At 42.2% G+C, this 18,370-nt stretch overlaps 1 protein-coding gene across 1 annotated transcript in view; it reads right to left on the bottom strand.

Annotated features, from left to right (window-relative positions):
- The window catches only part of LOC132590107 (protein PALS1), a 136,374-nt gene that overhangs the window by 10,870 nt on the left and 107,134 nt on the right, over nucleotides 1-18,370 (bottom strand). Inside the window, exons 10-13 of the mRNA XM_060262962.1 lie at nucleotides 7,566-7,637; nucleotides 5,862-5,933; nucleotides 3,357-3,524; nucleotides 1,934-2,136 (exon numbers count right to left, since the gene is read on the bottom strand). Of these exons, the coding sequence (XP_060118945.1) occupies nucleotides 1,934-2,136; nucleotides 3,357-3,524; nucleotides 5,862-5,933; nucleotides 7,566-7,637 (515 nt within the window). The remainder of the gene's footprint in view (nucleotides 1-1,933; nucleotides 2,137-3,356; nucleotides 3,525-5,861; nucleotides 5,934-7,565; nucleotides 7,638-18,370) is intronic.

Below are 18,370 nucleotides of genomic sequence, written 5' to 3' on the forward strand. Positions count from 1 at the left end.
AGCAATAATTTGACAATTTATTACAAATGTGTTTTTGTAGAGTTGTTTTCTGTTTCTCACACAGTGGCACAATTTAGTGGTTAGCAGCATATGGCGCATGGACTCTCTTAAACAACAGCTGAAAAGTTAAAGATTCCAAGAAGTTTCTAACACAACTGTGGAAAAGCCTAAGAAAGTACAGTGACCCCCTTCCAGAGCCATTTCCTGCTGTACACTGCAGAAGGATGGTGCTTGCTGAGACAATCACGTAAAATGTGAAGGGGAGATAAGTACCTAAGCACTCAGGAACATGCCTGAAAATCACATGTGGTCATTGTTTCCTGGCACATGTCTACTATATGTTAGGAATATATGTCCCTCATTCATGCTTCACATATCTGCTACAACTAACTGTGGTGTAAATCAGCTGTTGCATTAAGTTTAAAGCCGCCCCAGAAATCAAGAAGTAAGTCAATTCTTTATCACTTGCATGGATCAAAGACGAGGCTGGTGAGAGGATTTGCACTTTCAGTGTGCTATAAACTTCTCCCACCAAAAGGTCAGAAAAACCTAATTTTAAAATATATGGACCTGATGAGAAAAAGGCTTCTGTATGGCCACTAAATAGTTATTTATTAGAATTCTACTTTTTTTAAAAAGACACTAACATTTACAAATCTGATGCAGTATGCACACAATTTTCCTTTTGGCAAGGCATAATAAAGGAATAAACAGACATTTTTGATGCTGGCTCAAAAAGGTCAGGGCTAACTGACCACCTCTTCCCCCATAATATCCCATCCTGCCTTTTAACTCTCACTAAATTTCACAGATGACATTATTAATACACGGCGGTATGCTGCCTCCCTATGTCTACTACTCAGCATCCAGTTAAATATGTTTTAACTATGTAAGTGTGTTCTAATTAACTATTCCAGGCTACATATTAGTCCACAACACATAACTCAGGCTGAAACTCTGGAGGTTCTTCAATGCTCAAACCTCAGTATTTTTTGAAGCTAATTGAAGATCTTTTTGGGTTGGCAACGGTAGCCAGAAAGGGCAGCAATTCATTTGCGTTATCAAAGCAGCTTGCTACTTTACAAAGGTAGCTGCAGCAGCTAGTGAGGGTTAATGTAGGACAGAAACCATATCTCTGCTGCAAGAATATGGAGAAAGCCAATGTTAAGCCAGTTCCACAACCTCTCTTGCCAGTACTCACTATGCTGAATACTGGTAATAAAGAGAATTCATAGCAGCAGGGACTCCCACCTCTGCATAGTCTTTCAACCTGTTATCCAATAAATCCAGTGATGGGTAGGAAAAATTACAAATAGTCTCCCACGATAAAACAGTATCTTCAAAATTAGGAAGTATTTAGCATTTATATTCTAAAAACAGATGTTCCATACAGCCATAGCACATGTACAGAGCAGACAATAAATATGCAAGTTTCGTGCCTGTGTAGGAGAAATTATAAAGGTCTGTTGTTGTATTACCTAATCTCAGAGGTAAAACAACTGTGCTCAACAGAGTGATTTCACAGGGCAATCAGTGCATGAAAGCTATTTCTAGAAAGAAGATCCTTCACCAACACGTTTATTTTAAACTACCGCAATGCAACAATTACAGCTGGACTGCTTATCTGGACTGGGGTTGGGCGGCATTGTTCTGCGATGGTTCTGATACTACTGGGAAAGTAGGTTTCAGAAAACAGTGCTGGGGACTACTGTTAAGCCCCCTGGCCTTTAGCCTATGGGCTACACCACAAGGTTCCATGTTGTCCCTTAACTCTTGGTAAAATTGTTTTAATGAAGTATGTTTGAGAGGGGGGATTATTTTTATGGTTTTATAATGTATTTTATCAAGAATGTTTAAACAGCCACTTTGGCAGCCCTTGTAAAAACAGAAAGATAGGATATAAATTTTGTAAATAAATAAACTTTGCTGATACCTGTGTATGAAGATTTAAGAGACATATCTTTCCAGAATTGATCACTTGCCGGACAGAGTCTATGCTGGTGCCGTACAAATTCTTCTCAAATTCACCATGCTCAATAAACTTCCCAGCAGCTATGTCAGCCTCAAATACTTGTCGTGACACAAAATGGTAATCTCGGCCAGCTACTTCATTGTCTCTCCTATTTCGTGTGGTATCTAACACCGTGCCCCCCCCCAAAAAAACAAGACAATAAATTAAGACAATTTTTGGAGATGGAAACAATGTAGAAAGCATTTTTATTTTAATTTGCAACCCTTACAGGGGAAAGGAACACCTACTTGAATCTCAGCAGAATATACTTGTGTTAGATGAAGAATACCAGTCTTTAAAGTTGTTAATCCAGAAAGATTTGCAAGTTTTAACCCCAATGGGGGTTAAAAATAGTTACAGAAGTCTCTGTAAGGTGCACAGTACATGTCCAGTCATGCAAAGACATACTTCCTAAAAACGTTATCACATGAAGGAAGGAATGTTATATGCAACTGAAACTCCTGAAGTATATGAAGAATGACAACTGTATCCATGTAAAAGAGTATTTAATCAAGCTGCTGTTAGTAACTAACTGACATCCTTGGGAAAGCAGCTATACAAAGGATTTTATTTTAAAGCAGGCTTTTTTTGTAGCAGGAACTCCTTTGCATATTAGGCCACACATCCCTAATGTAGCCAATCCTCCAGGAGCTTACAGTAGGCCCTGTAAGCTCTTAGGAGGATTGGCTACATCAGTGGTGTGTGGCCTAATATGCAAAGGAGTTCCTGCTACAAAAAAAGCCTGCTTTAAAGTACCCTCATACCTATAAAATACAGTATTTTCAACAGCACACACATACTGGTTTAGTGAATAATCTATTAAAGCAGCTTCCATTCCTACTAAGTTATAACCTGCTCTTGATTTCGTTTACATTGTGACATGGTCAGGCGGTAGGGCAAAGGTGCAGTGTGATATAATGGTTAAAAAGTAGGATTAGGAACTAGGGTACACGGATTCAAGTCCCTGCTTTGCCATGGAAGTTTGCTGGATGACCTTAGGTCAGTCAAACACTCAGCTAGGCTGATTGTTTTAAAGATAAAATGGAGGTGAGAAGAATCAGCTGAGTTGCTTTGGGGAAAAGTCAGTATGAATGAAAACATGGCCTGGGTGTCCCTGTGTAGACCCTGGTGTTCAGCAAACTAAAGAGAGTGGGGGAGAGAGAGTGCACTTGGCCAGACATACTGGGAGAACCTGAGCCCTAGCATTGGAGAATCAAACTGACAAGCTGAGCAAAATGAGTTGAGGTACTGCTAAAGTGCTTGGGGCTGGCTGCCTACCACTGCTGTTGGGGTTTAATTTTAGAACACAGGACCAGTGACAATGTATCCAAAGCTTCAAACTTACGAGGAACTGCAGAAGCAAACCGATCAGCTTCATTATTCATTAGCCTCTGCCGCAGTTCATTCTGGCCACAGTTCTGTGGACCGATCAGGACAATAGGTCGTTTCCTATTTGCGGGTTGGTGATAAAGTGACATTTCTTCATAAGTCAAAATCTCCTCATTGTCATAATCTTCAGAGAGAAAGACCAAAATAAAATGTGAATGTTTTCCAAAGTGAGCAATAATTACTATGACATTCAATAGGGAGGGAGTGTGACTCAGAAACAGGGCGCATCCTTTGCATGCACAAGGTCTCAATCACTGGCACCTTCAGTTAAGAGGATTCTCATGTCTGGATTACATAACAGTAGTCTGAGAAAGCACTATACATCCATACTCATACAAGCTTGTTCTCGAGTCTCTGAGAATATCAGGCAAAATTTCAGGCCATAAACACTATCTGGATGGTAGTTCTAATTTAAACAATAATCACTTTCTCCTTTTCCCTTGGTTTTATAATATATGGCATTTCATACACACATGATCTTGGTCCTGCCTAGATTTCTTTGGGTGCAAGGGGAGCGGGTGATTTTTTTGCTGATTCCTCCCTCTTGTGGATGCCCAAAAGAAACCCTGAAATGCTATTTCACCTTGCACCTGAGGAAATCTAGGTGAGATCGAAGCCATAATCATTGCATCTTGTGGCAATGATTTTCATAAGTTAGTTATGAAAATACACTTCTATTAAAAGAATATAAACCACCACTCAGTCTAGCATCTCAGAAAGCATTTTAGCTCATGAGTGCACACAGGTAATTTAATCAAAAATGGCACATCATTCCTTCTGGATCTACTATATTTCTAGAACTCCTTTCATGCATTTTATGTATCTTACACAGTTTTCAGGGCATCCTATTTATTTTAGGTATTTGTATCCCACAGCCTCTCAGCATTGTACAAATAAATGAAGATTCATAATAATAAAAATCATAATCACAAGCAAATGTAAAATAAATCATATTAAAAATTTAAAAATCAAGTCAGTGGGAACACACAAATAAAATCAACAAAATGTCTGGAAAAATAAAATTCCCTGCCATTGAATCTTAACTCTAACTTATTTCTTGAACTGTTGTCTGGAAAATATACTTCTCAAGGTTTTTTACCCACTTGTATATAGTTTGATTCCCCAATCCTCCACTTACAGCTGCTGGAATAGCCTTGGGTTAGCCATAGCTATCGCAGGAGTTGCTTTTGAAAGGACAGCTGCTGTAAGAGCCCTCTCAGCCCCACCCACCTCACAGGGTGTCTGTTGCGGAGGAGGAAGATAAAGGATATTGTAAGTCACTCTGAGTCCCTGATTCAGAGAGAAGGGCGGGGTATAAATCTGCAGTTTCTTATTTTTCTATGGTGGTTTTCTACAGTAATTCTTTATTTTCACTGCTAAGCTTTGGACTCTGGGTGTACTGATATTGTTCCTTTAATGCTAATAGCTCACAGCTTTAATACCAGTAGCTCACAAAGTAGAATTTTTGCTCACAAGACACTGCAGCTTAGAGGGAACACTGGATATAAGTACAAGTGCTTTGGAGATGATGAATTCAGAGACATATCTTTGATGTATGTCAGTCGGAACAAGGGAAAGAAGGAAAAGAAAGGAAAAAGAAGGAAAGATCAAGAGATCAAGAGAAGGCAGCAACAGTACATTACTATAGGTACTGAATCAGGTTTTGTATTAAAGTGAGCAACAGTGCAATCCAAGGCAGAGTTACATCCTTTTAAGTTCCACTAAAGAAAATTCATGGGGCTGTAAGTGAAATTTCTTAATTGCCAGCTTGTAAAAGCAATACATACCAGTTTCAGAAACAAGTGAACTACATTTTTTATTGCTCAGGATCATACCGATCTATTCCACTACCAGAAACCTTTTTCCTTCTGCTGGACGAGGCTCTTTACTCCCACTAACAGAATGTGCTTTTGCCAGAAGAACATAAGAAAAGTCATGTTGGATCAGGCCAATGGCCCATCCAGTCCAACACTCTGTTGTCACACAGTGGCCAAAAAACCAGGTGCCATCAAGTGGTCCACCAGTGGGACCAGGACACATGAAGCCCTCCCACTGTTGCTCCCCCAAAGCACCAAGAATACAGAGCATCACTGCCCCAGACAGAGAGTTCTACCTATACCTTGTGGCTAATAGCCACTGATGGACCTCTGCTCCATATGTTTATCCAATCCCCTCTTGAAGCCGTCTATGCTTTCAGCTGCCACCACCTCCTGTGGCAGTGAATTCCATGTGTTAATCACTCTTTGGGTGAAGAAGTACTTCCTTTTATCTGTTCTAACCCAACTGCTCAGCAATTTCACTGCATGTGTTCTTGTATTTTGAGAAAGGGAGAAAAATACTTTCTCTATCTTCTCTATCCCATGCATAATCTTGTAAACCTCTATCATGCCACACACTAGTGGGAGTCAATCCTTCAAGTAGGAAAAACCAACAACTCTTGAAATAATTTTAAATATCTTACCATCATTTTTATTGGCATTATACAGAACTTTTTTCCGTTTCTTTTTGTTTTTCTTTGCACACCAAAGTTTCCCTAGAAGTTTAAAATATGAATATGAGATTCAAAGTTGTACAAATATAATAACCAAAATTTCCTTGGTTGGCAGCTGTAATAATTGGAACACGACATTCACACTGTTTCCAAGTATCACACAACTGGTTAAATTAAATGTCAGCCACAAACATAACACTTTTTACTTGCTTTTCATACCAATACTGTGGATCTCTTACCAGCAGCCCATTGTTAATATCTCTCTTTACAAAATTTAATTATTCATTCTTTTTATCATTATTAATCATGATTGAATTCCTTGATAACATCACCATGACAAAGAATAAAACTGAAAGGCACCATGCTAATTCAAATCCTCGAGCAGACCCAGAAGTCAATTGACAATATAATGGTATATTTTATCTGGCTCATTCTGAAATTCAAAGAGCCCTTTCTAGCACAGCATTTATATATTTACTTTGCTCACAGTACACCTTTCTTGCTGAGATGCAAAGTCAATTACAAAATTTAGCAATGTAATAGAACACTAAAAGACAAATAATAAGCACTGAACACAACAGGATTACAAAGTTAGAAAACAACTCAATAAAAACAGTATAAGAAATGATGTAAGACATGCAAAAACTGGATTACAGAAATCAGAATACCATGCAGTAAAAACAAGAAATGCATACAATAAACAGCGCCATAAACTACACTCTTGCTCCCTTGCAAGAGTGTCTTCCTGAACAATTTCCACTTTACAGTCCCTTTTCCTTTTATACTCTCCTCCCAAGCAATTCCTTTTTACACATTCTACAGAATGACAGGATTGGGAGAACCTGCTTGATCTCCTCAGGTAAGCCATTCCACAAAGTGGGCATCACAACAGAAAATGATCAGGTATGGGCAGTCACTGATCAGGTATGGGCAGCATTGTGACAGAAAGCCTAACACCTTACTAGGGCAGAAGTGCCATCTAGAATGTCTGGGATCTTGGGCCCTGGAGAGGTACATTAAAATGACCCATTCATTCCCATTCCACATTGGAGCATCCTGGCAGACTTAATTCCTTTTGGACAAAGGACATTCTGGTTGGGACCAGACCACCTATCTGACTGATGGATGTAAGACTGCATATTATAGGGCTCTGATTGGTAAGAAGCCTCTGACATCACAGATGGAACTTTGCATAGGACTGACTAAAGCTGACTGTCACCCTTAGAAAGGAGGCCGGCTTAGGTCCAATTCCATTTACCATAAATATCTGGACATTTTGGGACTTTCCCTGTCTTCAGTTTTCAGTGGAATCTGAGTCCATAGGATATTAGGTAGGAATTAACAACTCCTTCAACTTCTTGTTACTACAAGGAATTCTGCACGTGCTCTGAGGAACCTGCTACAGCCTAGGTTGCATGTTAGCTTGGCTAGTTCAACTGTATTGCTTTCCATTTGAACATCTCTGTACTGCTATTGTTGTGTATTTTCCTTGTATTTTGTGTTTTGCCCTTTTCCTACCACCCCCGGAATTCACCAGCCTCCCCCCGCCTTTTATAATAAACTTAAAAAAAAATGAAGACTTTTTTAAGCTTTGCTTAGTATAATTTATTTCTCTGGCTTATTGCTCTTAATCTCTTCCCCCACATATTCGACAGTACAGTGCTACTGGCTTACCTGATTTTTCTGGTTCTTTATCTTCTTCTATAGTTTGTTTCATGGCTTCTCTTTGCTGCTGAAAGCTTTTTCCTTAATAAAAATGCATATAGAAAAATAATTAGCAATGGAAAACAACTGCAATTTCCCATGACAGATTACAGTAATAATTTTAAGATGACGGACAGTATCTCAGTGTGGATTCATACATCAATTCCATTAAGAACACAGAAGGAGGTAATTCCACAAGAGAATCTCTTATAACAGTACTGAACTAGTGTAGCACAATAGTACTACAATGACAACATGGAATCCTGCTTCAAAGTATTTAATTTCCTTCAAAATTCAAGAACTCTACAAAAGTAAAAGCTCTGGCCCATCAACAATATGGTCACATGAACTGCTACAAGTTTTCTGAAGGAGATCATATGACAAATATTCAGAATTTTTTTTTGTGTCGAAGGGAAACCGCAGAAATGTTCCTTCCCTTGTGCCGAAGGGAAACCTTAGAAATGTCTATGGACTAATTCCTTCTATTCCCCCACCTTACAGAAATAATAAGAGTAGCTACAAAGACAACTTTATCTTATGAAGCACAGTTCAGAACTTCCACTACTTTAAAAAATAAGACATTTCTCTACATAGATATGTTTGGTAAACAATCTCTAGCAATTGATAGTGATCTAAAGGACTTTGGGGCCTAGAATATATATAAGCAGTCTTATCATGAGTCATTATTTTAACAGAGAATGGAGGCACATGACAGAAATCAGACCTAGAAAGTGATCATTACCAAACATAGATCTTTTCCTCACAAATTTCAAATCTTTAGTGATACTTGCATATGAAGAACCTCTAAAGTTGTGTTACTGCAAACAACATGTCATTTATTAGAGTATCTCTATCAGCCACCCATGATGCATTTTTAGTTCCAATGGATCGCGAATTCTACTTGCATTTGTTGATCTCAGTCTTACTGGACCACATTCTTCTATGACTGAGATCAACAAATTCTATCTGGAATTTATGATCCATAGGGATTACATAAAGTATGTGTATCCCATAGAGGAATTGCAGTATGATGTAATTCCGTCCACTTTTGTAAGCAGCTATGTTTATGTGGTGAAATGATAATGCTGTCACTTATAAAAGGAAGGGTCTGGTTAAAGGTGGATGCAAGTAGCAAACAATGTATCTAGTTCTTGGCTATTCAATATAGCTACAAATGATATAATACAAGGTTCAGCTTCTCAGGCTGGACATATAAAAACTGCTGGTATGCATACATTTTTATTTATGTAAAAATAACTCTTTTCAATATTTATTTTTCATTCCAAGAAAATATATGCTGGAAGGAATCCAAAAACATGCCAGTCCAAGTTATTGACACACAAGATCTTTTCAGCATCTACCGAATACACCAAGAGTCACCTAGGTGCAGTGGTTAGATCCAGGTTCCCATTCTACCATGAAGCTGGTTAGGTGACCTTAGGGCCAGTTGGTCTCTCAACCTAACACACCATGCAGGATTGTTGTGAAGGTAAAATGATATATGCTGCCTGAGCTCCTTGGAGGGAGGTTGGAATAAAAATGTACTAAGTAAATAAACAAGAAACCAATAATTTTAGCTTTTCTGATGTGGAAGAATGAGAAAATATACTCTAATTCTTTATATTAAAGAAAACAGCAAATATTACCAACATGTTAAATCACTAACAGATGCCAATACTGTTAATTAGAAAAAACAGTAACATGGAATCACAGTTCATATTACAGGAAACACAAACAAACACACACCGTAATAAGCTGGCTAACACAGTCAGTAAAACTGTTTTCCAAATCTTTTGTCACATTATAAAGAAGTACAACCTCATAATATTAAAGAAAATTCCATTCAATCAGTAGGCTTGCTAGTCCTCAGGTTTGGGTGGCGGAGCCCCTGGTTTTGCAGGCTCCTCCCTGCTGCCACCCATGATGTGCATTTACATCTCTGCAGGTTTAAAAGAAGCTACAAACTGTGCTTTGGAATATGTGCACACCTTTAAATCTTAGCTTGAGGAAAGCTGCAAGGGGGCAGGGACAAGCAGGCAGAGCCATGTGGCTCTTCCTGGTGCGTGAAAAAGGAAGAGCAGAGTCCCTGTGTTTGTTTTGCATTCATTTCAGAAGTTGTTTGTATAGTAGAACAGTAAAGAGTTAACTAGAAACTGATTATAGGATGGAAGAAAACTCCACCCCCTAGATTGCTCTGTTCCTTACTTTGCTTTTCCTGTGTTAGTCTGAAGGTAATTGAAATACAGCACATTGTTACAGTCAGCAACTCCCATGAGTAAACTGCCCATTGTCAAGCATGGCTAATTCTGATCAATAACTAATGGTTTTAGGGCCTGACTAGAAACAGACCTGGGAAAGAGCCCAGGGAATCAAATGTTGTTAGTTTATTATTCTTTCCTGGCTTTCCTCTCCTTTATGACTGTTTAATTAGAGTGAACAAAGCAATCAGCACCTTCCCCTGAATTCTCCTCTGGGAGGATGAGCCATCTGGGCATTGCAAGGCCGAATGCCTGATAACGCCCTGGGAATGTATGTAGTTTTGATATTCTATGTGTGAACACTCCCCTGCTTCCACCCCCCTTTGGAATCCCTTTGAAGTGTGTCTTAAAAGTTGTGTATCAATGTATCGGTTTCATTCTTTTCAAGCAATGGCTTTAGCCAAAGTATCGGTCTATCAATAAACGTAGTCTTTGTATCAACCTCGACTCGTCATTGAACCCGCATGATTGACACCCATGAGATCACAAAACTGTGGGCTTGCTGAATGGAAGAGAATAATTACTTAATTTTATTTATTATTATTAAGGCAAAAGTCTCTAATGGTGCAAAATCCACAGTAAGGTAAGTAGCTTACAAGTCCATGTTCACGCGTCCATATCAATGTCTTCATACGGATGCAATCTCACTGGTCGACCCACATGGGGGGCACAGAATTCAAATTCCAGCACAATAAATGATAACAGAATCTATCTTCTCCTCTACGCGATTGCCAGCTAATTACTTATCGCATTTCGGGGTTGCACAATGTAACTTCAGCTTTATCAAGAGCAATCTCATTCAACCCAGGGAAAGAACCTCCAAAATTTCTCACCTCTCACTTCTACTTTCTTACACACCAGATAGCATAAAAAATTGGCACCAGCTCTCTTCAAAAAGCTTGAAAACTAACTCTACTTAAAGAAAGCCATTCTAGGAAACTCCATGCAGCTGTGTCTCTTTCTTAAAGGTATAAAACACAATATAAGGTATACAACACAATATAACATTATCAAAGTTGTTGTGGACTGAAACCATGTATAATACTTCCACTTAGATGCACCTTAAATGTAATACTTTTCAGAGATAAACTACGGTCTGTTTCTTACATTTACTAAATAACTGCAGAGCCATCTGCTTCGATATATGAATTTGATATTTAGAACATTTTGAAACCATACCAGAAACTTATTGCTTCCCAGAGAATCTAATGGAACACCATTTATAATTCTTTATTATAGCTAAATGTTTACTAACCCCAAGTTTTACTAAATGTGTTAGCCAGTGTGTTTGTTTCCAGTATTGTTAATAAGCATATCAAATTTCTTTGCTAAAGCTATTGGCCAGGTCTTCCCCCTAACTTACCAAGGTAGCTATTCGGGGGTAGAACTGCAGTAGCATAACTGATTTTACTAATAAGTATTTAGCTTATTCAGTAGGGAGAACCCTACTTACTGTGATACAGGGGCAGAGTATTAACTTCAAGTGCATAGAAGCAACAGTTATGCAATAGTCTCTCAGAATGAAGAACTGATATATGGCAAGACAAATCTTCTATGCATACACAGAGCCTTTTTGCAATTCTGGCTGTAGCTTACACAACATCCTAACATGATAGTGTTGGCAGCCTAACAAGCGAGCCAAACAACTCTGGAAAATATATAAATTCTGACCTATAACTTGGGACTTGCCACAATGCTGACGCTGTTGTACAGGTTACTATTCAGAAAATGAAGACTGCTTATAATGTCATTGTCTATAAAATAGCTATACTGAAAATCCTTATCAACAGGATGGCCTTAGATTGGCAGTAAATATATTTCTGCACAGTTCTATGCATAATAGAAAGCAACCTAGCGAAGAACAAACATTTACTAAGCAGAAGCTTCTCATTAGCCAAGGTGATTAGAGGGAACAACATGGAGTTAAGAGTTATTTGTGTAAGAAAGACTACTTCTTCCTCTATTTATTTGAACAACTAGATAGATTTTTTTAAAAAAACTCTCTGGGGTTGAACTATGTGCTTCCCATCTCAAATACTGCCACTTAAATTACAGACAGGAAAGCAATAATGTCTTGACCCCCCCCCCCCGCCCCATTAGATCCATCCATATAGTCTACTGTTTTCAAATCATGACGTTAGCAAATCAAAGATCTTCAAAAAAGGAACTTAACAGTATTGTTTTTAACAAGACAACATTTAACCTTGTATTCTTTAGAGAACAACTTAAAGTCCTTATGGCACAGTTTTTGTTTATTGAACCTAACAAGATTGATGTAGCAGACTAAACAGGGAGCATGATGGTACAAAAACTAAAAAAAAGTGTACATAGAAACATTTTTCTGTTGGCAAGAATAGTTTCAAACTAGGACTTTAAACAAAAAAAGAGGACTACTATGAGCAAGAAATACAAGGTTAGAAAAAGAAATTAAGAGTGGTTTAAATGTTATATTCAAATGAAGTTAGCTTTTCATGTGTCAATTATTTGTATAATACCAGAAAAATACTTGAAACACAGTAAATAAACTATTATGTACTTCCCCTTAAATTGTTTAAACTGTAGAAGAAAACCCAAAGGCACTGAAAACTTTTGACAGAATAATTTTAGCATATCGAAAGTGGATGTGACTATCTAACTCAGAATTTCCCAGTCACGAAGCTCAAGGAAGTGGGTCATGGGTTCTTGTAGGTTTATGGTAGTCCTTTCCCTCTTTGCCTAGTGCCCAGACAAACTTATGCTGAATCTCTGAGGTGGGGAAGGTGGTGCATAGTCAACCAGACAAACAGCAGACTGTAGTGAGCAAGGCTGCAGCTGAGTGATGAGATGAATACTTTCTTGTCCAGCTCAGCTGCAGTCAGCTCCATCATTGTTCTCCTTTTCCTCCTCAGCAGGTAGCTGAGAAAAACTTCAGGGTGACTGCAAAACACATTAATGCCACAGTTTCTGCTGCAGCAAACCAGTTTTCTATCTACCTCCTTAATTTGTCAGCTAGTAGGAAGAGGCAGAGAGGGATGCAGGCTGGACACTGCAATGAGTATGGGAGCGTGTGGGCAAAAGTGAGCTGCTTGGATGGGGTTAGGCAAGTTTAGCTGTTGCTTCTCTAATTTTTCACAGGGAGAATGCTTTGCTGAAGTCTTCAGAAGAGCTTTGCGCTTCAGACATAATACTAAAACTGCATTTCACTTTTAAAGATAACTTAAGCCTACTCTGTTGATTCATGAGCTACTGACTAGCAACATTAGTTTTTTAAAGCTGCCATTTGGCACTGATGGAAGAATACAATGATCTTCTCATATCTTTCTTTGAGTATATATTATTTTTCAGTCCAAGAAGTATCTCTCTGATGTGGTGGCCAAGCCTGTATCTCAGAAAAATAAAATGCCAACTTCATTCACTACCTAATTCTCCTCTTGGGTCTATTAGAGCCCCCCCAAATTCAGGATTTCTGAAAAATCCCTGATTCCAATACTGTGCCGGTATTGGGACCTGGGATTTCTTGGAAATCCCAAATTTTGGTGGGATCCAATAGACCTAAACCAAAAAAAATTTGTTCTCCTTCCACCCCCATCAACAGAATAACTAGAAATTTGGGGGAGCAGAGGAAAAAAAGCGTTCTACAAAATATTTCCCCCTTTTGGAGTCAGTGAAATGCTTTTAAAGACAAATTTTACAGCGCAATCCTATGAGGGGGGCTGAAAGAGCTTTGGGAGCAAACTAACGGCTATGTCGACGGAAGTCAGTTATGAAGGCGCAAGCCCACTTACATTCGGGCAGAGGCACCTTATACAAGCATGGGTCCACTTGAGCGAGAGGGCAGCGGTGCCTCAGCCCTGTGCCCAAGCGGAAGTGCAGTGGAGATACGTACGCCAGCTTGAAGGGGGTCAGTGTCAGGGGCATGCCCCAGCTTAGTCAGCTCTCAAAGAACTTTGGGTCCTGACATGCCCCCCCCTCCCCGAGGTGTAAAGTTATGCCATGGAAAATGCTGGCGTGGTATTGAAACAGAAAACAAAGTCCGCTGCTGCCGCACCAGCTTGCAAACTCCTTAGGAAGCTGTGTAATTGCCTCACCAATCACTTCACACCCTGGGCTGGTCAAGCCCCTCCCCAACACCCAATCACCACTCCCCGTCTCCTAGGAAAGCTTCTGCTCTAGCCTCGCACAACTCTTTAAGTAGGGTAGGGCGCAAGGCATGGGACTCTGCCACAGAGCTCACTGCCATGTGGACTTAGCGTGAGGGTGGGAGCACTTGGTGGAGGGAGCTGCACAGAGAAGGCACGTAGGCAGTACAGTGTGAGCTATTTGACTTGCAAGGAGAAGAGCAAAGTCTCTACTCCGTGGCTAACCTTTCCTGTTTTCAAGCCCCAACAGGTTTACGGCCTCTGGAGTGTTCGCACATAGATGAGCAAGTGCGGCTGCGCACCCTTGCATTGCCCCCCCTCCCCTTGCTCAAGGCTGGGCAAATTACCAGCATCTCTGGCACAGGAACCTGGCAGCGTGCTTTGGCATGTGGCATTCACCCCAGTCCATGCATGCCACTGGAGGGCTCCCTCCCTTGTCTGTCCTCTGCCTCTCATTTCCACCCCTGGTGGGGCAATGGGGGGGCGTGTCTGGCAGCTGTTCCATTGCCTGTGGGGAGGCAGGTCAGCAACTGTCCCTTTAAGAGAGTCCATGGCTTTGACAGTCCCACGCTACAGCTCCCATGGCTATCGAAGTACAAGCAAGCCAGGAACACTTTAACCCAGGACAGGTGGCTGTGTGTTGGCTGGTTCCATCATGTGCTGCGGGGTTGTTTGTTCGCCCCTCCCCCGCCACCTTTGCTGCCCCAGTCAGGATGGCACCTCCCCAGCTGCAAGTGGCATGGCACTCCTTCCCGAATGCAATGGGTTTCTTTCTCTGTTTTGCAGGTGCGAATTCAACAGAGACTTTTGTGTGCGGCATTTCAAACCCACCCACCCCCCTCCACTCAATCAGTTGTTCCTTCCCTCCCCTCCAATTGGAGCCTGCCATGCAAGACTTTCCAACTTCCAGCTGGGATGCTATTCTGCTTGGTTGCCGCACAAAAAAAGCTTAGATGTGCAACTGTGTTGTCTCTCCTGCTGGGCTTCTGCTTCGCTCCTCTCTGCCCCCGCCCCCGCCACTCTGTCAGTGGGCTTCCCAGAAAATGCCTTAGAGGATGGGCTCGCTTGTTTCGTGAGGAGGGGACAAGGAGGAAAACTATGAGCCACTCCACTGCCGCAGGGCTGGACAGGGGAGGGGAGGTCTTCGCCCCATGCATCCCATGGGAGGGAGAGTAGTCTTGCACTGGGTGCTGCACCTCAACCTGCACAACCCCACAGGCTGTTGTGCTCACCGCACAACCTGGGGGGGGGGCTAACAGAGTGGATGCATGGCCAATATCTCACACTCTGAGGTCTGCAGCCCCCGGGGGAGGAGTTCCATGCACATAGCAGGGGGTGTCACAGTGACACAGGGGGTCTCTGACTCCGTGTGGAGAGGTTGTCTGTTGGATTTGGTGGCATGTTGGGGAACTGTCTGTTTGTTCCCATACACACATTCTGTCTTTGGCAGCAGACTCCTGCACTTTGTGCTTCCTGTTTGTCTGCGGCAAGGCAGAGGATGCAATGCCTCTGCCTGTCTGCCTGCCATTGTTATGAGTCTCTGATAGTGGGTGGCTGCAAGCGGGTTGACAGCCTCTCAGGCGCAGGCTTTCCACCCCCCCTCCCAGTCACATGCAATGGATTGGCCAATCCTGTGGTCCTGCACAACCCTGTCCCTCCCCCCACCCCCATCTCAGCAGCAAGCCAATAGCACACACATGGACAGAATCATTATGGCGACAGCTTCTCTCTCATGCCTATTTGTCCGGCTGTGCTCCATCCCTCTGAATAACTTCTGTTGGGAAGGGCATCATGACATAGAGGTTTGAGTCCAACTATCAGTCTGACGGAGTTGATAGCCCTCAATAACACTGCTTAACTAGACAAGGAACAAATAGGCCAGGTGGCCAGGGACGAGGTTTCCCCGTCAGGTTAGACAGGAGAAAGGTGGAGTGGGTGGTTCAACCGAGGGATAAATGCAGAGGAGGCCTTTTAGGAACCACATAGCATGAGAATGCATAGCAGGTACCCGTCAAAAGGGGGTACAATGTACTGCAGCACCCAGGAGGCCGACCTTAATAGAAGAGGAGCTGAGGACAAAAGTCTACTAACTATAGTGTAAGGTTATAGATGGCAGGAGGTCTCCCTCCCCCCCCCCCAAGGAGGCTGTCGGGGGGGGCAATCAGGACTATCCGTAATTGTGTCATTAAAGAGAGGAGAGCTTCTACTACTCTACCACAGGGTGACTCCTGAAAGAGGAGTGCACAGTAAGACCTTCCAACCCATCTGTGAGAAGAGGAGTACACTGTGACACAATGTCTGGTCTCCATGCATCAGGCAAAGATCCAAGACAGGAGAAGGGTAGAAAAATGTCCCAGGAGAGTGACAAAGCAGAAGAGGAAACAACGACTGCAAGACCATGACGGTGCTGCAGAGAGCATTGAGGGCCATCCCTCAATAATTTATGGACTACCTTGGTGATTTGAGGGAGACATGAAAACATGTAGAGAGACTAGTTTAGTCCTGGGAACAGGAGGCCATCCCCCAAGGGCAGGATGTTTTGGGGCAGAATATTGACATTTCTGATCTTGAACAGTGGTAATGGAACAGTCGGAGGGGACCTCAAAGGCATAATGCTCGTCAGAGAGATGTTCAGGTGATTCCTCCACTCATGAGGGGCTGCTGCCCTGTGGCTCAAAGGATCCATCTGCCCATTCAAGTCTCCAAGTTAGTGGGAAACCTGCAGGAGTGAAATGGAGATCCATGCCGTCTGCCCATACTCTCAGAGCAAGGGCACAGAGAGTTCGGCAATAGTCCACCTTGACCGTAATGTGTATGAGAGCTGTGGAAGTTGTGTAAGAATGGAAACAGCCTTTGCTGCAAGTAGTCACTCAAAGAAGCATGGCAGTTCTAGGAAAGTAATAAGGTGGTTGGCCTAGTTGTGAGGTCTTGGGTTCCTGACACGACCATTTGTGTGCGCATTCCAGGGCCTAGGGAAGTTACTGGCAATGATTACAATTGTAAGAGTAGGGAGTTGGAAAGGTGTTCCCAAAAGCCTAGAGGGTCCTATTGTCCACCAGTTCTATGGCTGAGCCACTGGTTGATAGGGAGAGGAAGAACCATGAGGGGTCTTTGAAAGATCCAAGAGTTCTGAGGCATCAGTTATGGAAGAAGTGCATGGGGAGTTTGGTAGACATCTAGACTGAGGTGGTCAGGCCGTGAGGCAGAAGAGGCGTTGAGTGTAGGAAGCTGTGCCTTGTCTTAGTGCTTGGAACATATGTACAAAAAGGGGGCAGCATCCAACGCCCTGTGTAGGAAGGGGAGAAATCTTAAAAGTTAGGTTCCATGCTCTCCTATAGACTGGACCTTGGTGGGATTTTTCCTCCTTTTAATTATTTTTTTTTGGGGGGGGGGTAGATTTACCCTGCACCCAAAATTGGACCTAATGTAGTAAGTGAGGGTCTGTTTGGATTTTGCCAAAAGCCAGATAGCTAGTGTCACGTTCTCAGGGTGCAGGCAGGCAGGAGTCCAAAGCCAGTCCAAGGTCAAAGTCCAGGATGTCAAGCAGGAGTCAAGTCACCAATGCAGAATCACAAACCGGAATCAGAAGTCAATGTCCAAAAGCCAAAAGGTCAGGGTGCCAAGGAAATCAAGCAGGTCAGGATCAGGAATCAGGAAGGAGCATGGATGCAAGCCAACGAATAGACTTGTTGCTTCCACAAGGTTACCAGGTCCTGGATGGGAGCTATATGGGGGCCTCAATCAGCCTGCTCCCTGGGTGGCAGTGAATCTGCTAGAACTCAGGGCTGAGAGATCTGAAGCATCGGCGTGCCTCATGTCTTTGCTCTGAAAGTTCTTTCCGTAGTCTGCTTTGAACTCTTGAGATGGGAGGAGAGCTTGGAGGAGATTGATCGTCAACAGCTGACACTGGTGCCTGGAGAGTGATTGATGGGCCAGCTGCTGTTTGTTCAGCTAAGGAACTGGCTGGCAACTCTTCCAGGGCTGTTAATCCGTTCAGCTCCTCCTCATCAGGGCTCATGACAGCTAGTTGCAGGCACATAGTTATACCCCAGAAGTAGCTGTAGACTGCAAAGAGCATCATGGTTCTGATGAAGACTGTGTAGCCTTAGGATGCCAAATGGTGTCCCACGTGTAGATCTGACATCAGGGCAAATGTAGATTTGGAAATGTCCTATCCTCTTGGTGAATCAGCAGGAGGATATTGTTTAGGACAGACATGCCAGAGTTGTAGATGAAGAAGATAAGAAGATAAAGATATTGGATTTATATCCCGCCCTCCACTCCGAAGAGTCTCAGAGCGGCTCACAATCTCCTTTACCTTCCTCCCCCACAACAGACACCCTGTGAGGTGGGTGGGGCTGGAGAGGGCTCTCATAGCAGCTGCCCTTTCAAGGACAAC

Source organism: Heteronotia binoei, chromosome 21 (genome assembly GCF_032191835.1).
Source record: "Heteronotia binoei isolate CCM8104 ecotype False Entrance Well chromosome 21, APGP_CSIRO_Hbin_v1, whole genome shotgun sequence".
In the NCBI taxonomy this organism is placed as follows: domain Eukaryota; kingdom Metazoa; phylum Chordata; class Lepidosauria; order Squamata; family Gekkonidae; genus Heteronotia; species Heteronotia binoei.